The following is a 7,500-nucleotide window of genomic DNA, read 5'->3' as shown; positions in this document are numbered from 1 at the left end:
GCCTCCATCACGCTGTCCAGAGCTCCGCCCCCCGAGGTCAGGGGGGAGGAGCCAGAGAGTGTCAGGGTGTCGGACATGGTGGCCAAGCTGGAGTCCGAGTGTCTGAGGAGGAGGACGGAGGGAGATCTGTCGAGGAGCAACAGCCTGAGGAGGACGGTGGGGCGCGTGCTGCTCGCCGCCGGGGACCGGAGCCCCGCCCCCTGCTGGCCTTCGTCCCCAACCAGCTACTCAGAACCGGCTTTGACCACGCCCCCCTCAGCTGAGGCCCAGGGGGTGGAGCCACTGAGCTCCGTCACAGAGCCTCCGCCTGAGGAGGCGGAGCCTCTGCCGGGCTTGTTGTTTTTGTCTGGGCCCCGCCCCCTCCCCCACCGAATGACCCTTGACACGGAGCCCTTTCAGCCCCGCCCCCCTCCCGCCAGCCCTCCTGAGGTTGTGGGTGCGTCGGCGCTGCAGGACTTCCTGTCGCTGCGCCGGCGCCTGCAGTGGCTGCTGGAGCCGCGGCCGCTGCTCGCCGCGCTGCCGCCGCCGCTGCTGCTGGCCGTGCTGCGGCTGCTGCCCACGCGCAGCCTCGCCGCGCTCAAGTGCAGCTGCCACTACTTCCTGTTTGTCATCGAGCACTACGGCGTGCGGCCCGCCGACGCGCTCTGGGTGTCCGACCCTCGCTACCGCGACGACCCCTGCAAGCAGTGCAAGAGGCGGCGCAGCGGCGGCGGCGACGTGTCCGCGTGCCGCTGGCACCACAAGCCGTTCTGCCAGGCGCTGCCCGGCGCGCCCGGCTTCTGGATGTGCTGCCGCGCCCGCCGCAGGGACGCGCCCGGCTGCAACGTGGGGCTCCACGACAACCGCTGGGTGCCGGCGTTCCACAGCATCAACGCGCCGCTTTACAGGAGGGGTCGCCACGACGACTGAGGGGGGAGGGGCCACCGACATTAACTCCCATCATGCAACAGCAGGCTGCTCGTCCGGCTCCTCACAGCAGCTGGGGGGTCCCAGACAGGACCGCCTCCTCTTCCTCGGATGCCTCATCATGGTGAAGAATCAGCTGATTAACGAGCGTCTGTGAGGGGGCGGAGCTTCAGCGTTTGTCTTATTTGTGTTTACACTTGTACATAAAGAGTTTAAAGGAACTGGACCTGAGTTCTTATTGGTCCAGAGGAACCGTGGCCTTGAGGCGCTGCAATACTACAGATTCTATATCATGTGCTGCTTTAATAAAGACTCACAACACGAGACGCGTCCCTGTCACAACTTTATTCAACAGTCCTCTCTTCACGATGACGTCACGACGACCCCGTGACCTCTGACAGCGCCTCCAGCAGCTGGAAGTAGTTGTACTTGATGTCGTACTCCATGTCGTACCAGAAGTTCACTGCAGCACAGAATCACAGAGGAGGCTTTAGTCCGTTACCTTGTGGAGCGTTCAGGTGCTCTAGCGCGCGCGTGGTGCGTTCAGGTGCGTGGTGCGTTCAGGGTCACCTGCGATGCAGCCGTGGCTCTGCCTCACGTGGTGGAACCAGAGGGACGGCAGGTAGAGCATCTCTCCAGCCTTCACGCTGCAGCGCAGAGGACGAGCATGCCGGTACTCTGGGAACCGGACCAGGTCTGGATCCAGAGGGTCCAGAGGGATCCACGGCACCTGGTGGGGTTAGGGGGTCAGAGACCTGGTGGGGTCAGAGACCTGGCGGGGTCAGAGACCTGGCGGGGTCAGAGACCTGGTGGAGGTGTGGTGGTGTTAAAGAGCACTCAGAGTAACGGACACCTGAACGCACCTTCTGGGAACCGGTTTGGTCCAGGACCTCGAACGCCCCGTCGTCCTTCTGGCGGTAAACAGCCGGCTGGTAGGCGCCTGATTGGAGACAGAGGGTCGCTATGGTTACTGCAGGCGGTTACGTGGCGACTGTGGATGGCGGTTGCCGTGGTTACCGTAGGGGATGAAGGGACGAGAGGTGGGCGGCAGCAGGAGGAAGTTCTTCTCTCCAGAGACCACGCAGTACAGGTTCTCATAGTGGTCTTTGTGCACTGGAACACACACACGCGTTACACACACACACACACGCGTTACACACACACACGCGTTACACACACACACACGTTACACACACACACACACGCGTTACACACACACACACACACGTTACACACACACACGCGTTACACACGCGTTACACACACACACGCGTTACACACACACACGCGTTACACACACACACACACGCGTTACACACACACACGCGTTACACACACACACACACGCGTTACACACACACACGCGTTACACACGCGTTACACACACACACACACACAGTGATGGGTGGTGTGTTCAGGTCTTACTGGACGTTACGGCTCTCGCCTCTCCAAGCCAAAAGTTCACGGCATCCGGTAACTTCCCTAGGAAGGAAGGAAGGGAGGAAGGGAGGGAGGGAGGGAGGAGTAAACATCAAGAAGAGCATGTGGTGCTCATGAATAACAGGAGTTTTATAATAATAATAACGATGAAGGCTGTAGTTCCCCTCCGGGCCTCCGGTGGCAGCACTGAGCTCTCGGCTCAAACTCACCGAGCGCGGCGCTCATCCAGCACACGTGAGGCTCCACGTCGTCTGTGAGCTCTGGAAGCTCGTTCAGCAGGTTAGAGCACTGCTTCTGGAGGTAGAACACGCTGCCCTGCTGCTGCTGGAGGACACACACACATTAATATATTTATATATATATAAAGCTGCTCACTACCTCCCTCTGCAGGACGTCCAGCACGTTGCTCATGCCGTGCTCCTCTGGCATCAATAGAGTGATCAATAGAGTGAACAATAGAGTGATCAGTAGCTCAGTACCTCCCCCTGCAGGACGTCCAGCAGGGCGCTCATGCTCATGCGGCGCTCCTCGGGCATCAGGAAGCGGTCGCCCTGCACGGCGTCGGCGAGGCCGTCGGGCGTCACGGCGACGCTGACGACCTTTGACCCGACCTTCTGCCTGAGGACAGGAAGCGGGTCTGAGGTCACGGCCCGACACCACAGAAGAAGAACGGTGCGGGTGGGCGGGGCTTCCTCACCTCAGGTACTCTGGCGTCCACCTGGACAGAGCCGGCCAATGGCTGAGCGCGTTGCGGATGATGCAGGGCTTGTTGGGGCCAATCCAGTCGCGGTAGAACTGCAGCGGGTCAGGTGACCCCTCCAGGTAGGGCACCGATTGGTTGAGGTACAGATCTGCAAGGTCACCAGTAACCATGTGGTCCGTATGCAAGTAGTACTCAGTAAAAATACTAGTACCTGCAGTACCATTCAGTAATAGTACTAATACCTGTATTTCATAATAAAGTTCTGCTAACATGTAAACTAACAAACACTTTAATAATAATAATTATGAGATAAGTATTCATAATAATAATGATCTTTATTATAATACTACTAGTGGAAATCATTAGTATAATAATTATGATTTATTATATTATTAATAATATAATGAGGATTATTTCGTCCAGTAGTATTACTGAGGGGAAAGTACACTCAGATACAAGCTCATGTAGTACCAGCATGCCTGTAGCAGTAGTTATAGTACCAACAGTAGGTAGAATACTAGCAGTAGTACTCGCAGTACTCGCTCACCGTGAGCCTCCAGTGAAAACTCAGTCACACGTTTCTTCACGGACTCCATTTTGTTTCTTCGTCATCACAAACGCAACCGGAAGTCGGTCACGTGGCCAACATCAGAGAACTGATCAGTACGTCCCAAGTCTCTAAGGGTACATCCCAAGTCTCTAAGGGTACATCCCAAGTCTCTAAGGGTACATCCCAAGTCTCGCTCCTCGCGCCCCGACTGAACCGGAAGTGGAGCGCCGAGCGCGAGCTTCCAGGAAGAGTTTCAACGCTGGACACGCCCCCTCACTGTTCGCTGGAGTTTCATTCCAGAGTGAATAAACTATATATATATATATATATATATATATATATATATATATATATATATATATATGTATATATATATATATATATATATATATATATATATATACATATATATATATATGTATATATATCGTATATACATATATATATATATATATATATACATATATATATATATATATATATATATATACATATATATATATATGTATATATATATATATATATATATATATATATATATATACATATATATATATATATATATACATATATATATATATATATATACATATATATATATATCAGTGATACTTTAGTGTATAATACCACCAGTGATACTTTAGTGTGTAATATAGTGGTAGAAGTGTTCCTGTGTGTGTGTTGAAGGGTGAAGTGTTGATGTAGTTTAAACTAAACAGTGTTTTTGATTTTTGATTTTCTATTTTGGCTTCAGTCCTGAGCCTCATGAAGTGGAGTCTTCTCCTTCAGCTGCAGGTGTGTGTTAATGAGCTCATGATCGGATGCAGCTGTGCAGCTCTCAGACTGGACCAGGTCCTGGAAGGTCCTGGAAGGTCATGGTTCAGGTCCTGGCGCTTCAGTCATGGACGAGTTTGCCCTGGAACGTTACTTCGATGACTCCATTGCTAACGTGAGTACCAGTCATCCTGTGAAGGGCTTTAAAAACTATGTTTACTTTGACTACAGAATGAAATATGAATCCAGACTCAGGAGACATGAGGAAACGCGTCTGAAGAGATGTTTCATAATGCTCAGTCTGAAATATGAATAAGCAGCTCAATGGGGTTCATCTTGTGTCATATTAATAAGAATCATCATTATCGTTTACAATCATGTGATCAATAAATGAAGATCAATACACTGATGGTTGAATGCCTGTAAAGATATAGATTTATTATTATTGTTATTATATTCATTAGAATCATTTAATGGACATTCAGGTGACTGCAGCACGATACAGGAGATAAATAGTGGAGAGCACGTACTATTAATAATGATAATAATAAATCCTCAATACAGACATTATTGTTTTATACATTTTTATTGCAGGACTCTGGCTTTATTTTGGGGGAGGAGCTGGACCCCCAGAGCCCCGCCCCCTCAGGAGCGGGCCCCGCCCCCTCTCAGCTGCCTGTGAAGGCAGGGCCGAGCGCACAGGTGGGGGAGGAGCTCGACCTCAGCTTCCTGCCCGATGACGTCACTGATGACGCAACAGGTCGGCGCCGAGTCACAAACCACACTAAGGAATTAATAAAGTGAGCTGAAGGAGGGGCGTGGCCTCCGGGTGGTCACATGATCACCTGTGTGCTTTGGGTTTCAGCCGACAGTCAGACCGTCGGTCTGGGCAGGTCCCATAAGGACAGCGGCATCTGTCTAAACTACAACTCCCAGGATTCCACAGCAGCAGCAGACCCCCAGCAGGGAGCGGCCATGACGGGGACGGGCGCCTCCCCCTTCTGCTCCATGACCCCCATGACCCCCATGACCCCGGTCTCGGAGCGGTCCGGGATCATCCCCCAGTTACAGTAAGTTACTGCTTTACCAAAGAGGAGAGGAGGTACTAGTACCTCCTCTGTGTACTTGTACCTCTTCTGTGTACTAGTACCTCCCCGTGTACTAGTACCTCCTGTGTTCTCAGGAACATCGTCTCCACAGTGAACCTCTGCTGTCCTCTGGATCTGAAGTTCATCGCCCTGCAGGCCAGAAATGCAGAGTACAACCCAAAGGTATGTGAGGCTCAGCTGGGTCTGGTTAGCTTAGCATTAGCTATAGCATACAGTAAACATGTACTCACGGACTGATGGTTGTGTTTCAGCGTTTTGCGGCGGTCATCATGAGGATCAGAGAGCCCAGAACCACAGCGCTGATCTTCAGCTCCGGGAAGATGGTCTGTACAGGAGCCAAGAGGTCTGTCTGTCTGCTCACCTGTCTGTCTGCTCACCTGTCTGTCTGCTCACCTGTCTGTCTGCTCACCTGTCTGTCTGCTCACCTGTCTGTCTGCTCACCTGATCACCTGTCTGTCTGCGCAGTGAGGAGCACTCTCGACTAGCAGCCAGGAAATACGCTCGGGTTGTGCAGAAACTCGGCTTCCCCGCTCGCTTCATGGACTTCAAGATCCAGAACATGGTGGCCAGCTGTGACGTCTGCTTCCCCATCAGACTGGAGGGACTGGTTCTGACCCACCAGCAGTTCAGCAGGTCAATAAATGTAGCCTAGCTTAGCCCAAATACTGGCATCCCGGAGGAGGAAGGGGGCACTGCCAAGTTCAGTCAAAAGAGAACAAATCAGTTCCCAACAACTACAAAGGATGTTTCTCTTCTAGGTCCTGTTGGTCTAGAGTTCTCTTCTAGGTCCTGTTGGTCTAGAGTTCTCTTCTAGGTCCTGTTGGTCTAGAGTTCTCTTCTAGGTCCTGTTGGTCTAGAGTTCTCTTCTAGGTCCTGTTGGTCTAGAGTTCTCTTCTAGGTCCTGTTGGTCTAGAGTTCTCTTCTAGGTCCGTTGCTCTAGAGTTCTCTTCTAGGTTTCTTGCTCTAGAGTTCTCTTCTAGGTTTCTTGGTCTAGGGTACTCTTCTAGGTTTCTTGGTCTAGAGTACTCTTCTAGGTTTCTTGGTCTAGGGTACTCTTCTAGGTTTCTTGCTCTAGAGTACTCTTCTAGGTTTCTTGGTCTAGGGTACTCTTCTAGGTTTCTTGGTCTAGAGTACTCTTCTAGGTTTCTTGCTCTAGAGTACTCTTCTAGGTTTCTTGGTCTAGAGTTCTCTTCTAGGTTTCTTGGTCTAAAGTACTCTTCTAGGTTTCTTGGTCTAGAGTACTCTTCTAGGTTTCTTGGTCTAGAGTACTCTTCTAGGTTTCTTGGTCTAGAGTACTCTTCTAGGTTTCTTGCTCTAGAGTACTCTTCTAGGTTTCTTGCTCTAGAGTACTCTTCTAGGTTTCTTGCTCTAGAGTACTCTTCTAGGTTTCTTGCTCTAGAGTTCTCTTCTAGGTTTCTTACTCTAGAGTACTCTTCTAGGTTTCTTGCTCTAGAGTACTCTTCTAGGTTTCTTGCTCTAGAGTTCTCTTCTAGGTTTCTTACTCTAGAGTACTCTTCTAGGTTTCTTGCTCTAGAGTACTCTTCTAGGTTTCTTGCTCTAGAGTACTCTTCTAGGTTTCTTGCTCTAGAGTACTCTTCTAGGTTTCTTGCTCTAGAGTACTCTTCTAGGTTTCTTGCTCTAGAGTACTCTTCTAGGTTTCTTGCTCTAGAGTACTCTTCTAGGTGGGTTTGCTGTCCAGATAAAGGTCTCGTTGGTCCACAGTTATGAGCCGGAGCTGTTTCCGGGCCTCATCTACCGGATGGTGAAGCCCCGCATCGTCCTGCTCATCTTCGTGTCGGGGAAGGTGGTTCTAACTGGTAAAGGAGCGCTCGCTTTCTACACCTTCACACCTTCATTTACTTCAGCAACACTTAACTACTGGTGGAGTTTAAGTACTTCAGACAAAATGGCTCCCGGGCGGCTGTTTTATTGAAAGCAGATTGTTAACACGTGGATATCGTTGACTTGTTTTTATGAATAAAGTTGTGTGTTAAATTCCAGGAGCCAAAGAACGAGCG

At 50.8% G+C, this 7,500-nt stretch overlaps 3 protein-coding genes across 6 annotated transcripts in view; 2 read left to right on the top strand and 1 right to left on the bottom strand.

Moving 5' to 3' along the window:
• The window catches only part of fbxo34 (F-box protein 34), a 4,151-nt gene extending 2,921 nt beyond the window's left edge, over positions 1–1,230 (top strand). The window contains exon 3 of the mRNA XM_068601162.1: positions 1–1,230. This exon is cut by the window's left edge and continues 367 nt beyond it. Within this exon, the coding sequence (XP_068457263.1) occupies positions 1–909 (909 nt within the window). The 3' untranslated portion in view covers positions 910–1,230.
• A 6-nt stretch (positions 1,231–1,236) lies between these two features.
• jmjd7 (jumonji domain containing 7) lies at positions 1,237–3,802 on the bottom strand. Of its 4 annotated transcripts, none has more exons than XM_068601163.1 (9): positions 3,597–3,802; positions 3,044–3,197; positions 2,826–2,964; positions 2,556–2,670; positions 2,332–2,388; positions 1,924–2,019; positions 1,770–1,846; positions 1,477–1,661; positions 1,237–1,369 (listed from the first exon to the last, which is right to left on the bottom strand). In XM_068601163.1, the coding sequence occupies exons 1-9, from the start codon at positions 3,643–3,645 to the stop codon at positions 1,270–1,272; spliced, it is 972 nt and encodes a 323-aa protein (XP_068457264.1). In that variant the 5' UTR covers positions 3,646–3,802; the 3' UTR covers positions 1,237–1,269. The 4 variants fall into 4 exon arrangements, with proteins under 4 accessions (XP_068457264.1, XP_068457266.1, XP_068457265.1 ...); XM_068601165.1 differs by having other exon boundaries at positions 1,477–1,636; XM_068601164.1 differs by having other exon boundaries at positions 2,556–2,667.
• A 692-nt stretch (positions 3,803–4,494) lies between these two features.
• The window catches only part of tbpl2 (TATA box binding protein like 2), a 3,066-nt gene continuing 60 nt past the window's right edge, over positions 4,495–7,500 (top strand). The window contains exons 1-8 of the mRNA XM_068601169.1: positions 4,495–4,548; positions 4,968–5,133; positions 5,239–5,443; positions 5,557–5,644; positions 5,734–5,825; positions 5,948–6,115; positions 7,205–7,299; positions 7,484–7,500. The exon at positions 7,484–7,500 is cut by the window's right edge and continues 60 nt beyond it. Coding sequence (XP_068457270.1) covers positions 4,501–4,548; positions 4,968–5,133; positions 5,239–5,443; positions 5,557–5,644; positions 5,734–5,825; positions 5,948–6,115; positions 7,205–7,299; positions 7,484–7,500 — 879 coding nt within the window. The 5' untranslated portion in view covers positions 4,495–4,500. The remainder of the gene's footprint in view (positions 4,549–4,967; positions 5,134–5,238; positions 5,444–5,556; positions 5,645–5,733; positions 5,826–5,947; positions 6,116–7,204; positions 7,300–7,483) is intronic.

Source organism: Clinocottus analis, unplaced genomic scaffold (assembly GCF_023055335.1).
Source record: "Clinocottus analis isolate CAN_PGR_092001 unplaced genomic scaffold, fCliAna1.0.p SCAF_5, whole genome shotgun sequence".
Taxonomy (NCBI): Eukaryota; Metazoa; Chordata; class Actinopteri; order Perciformes; family Cottidae; genus Clinocottus; species Clinocottus analis.
This window is presented reverse-complemented; position numbering and strand designations above follow the sequence as displayed.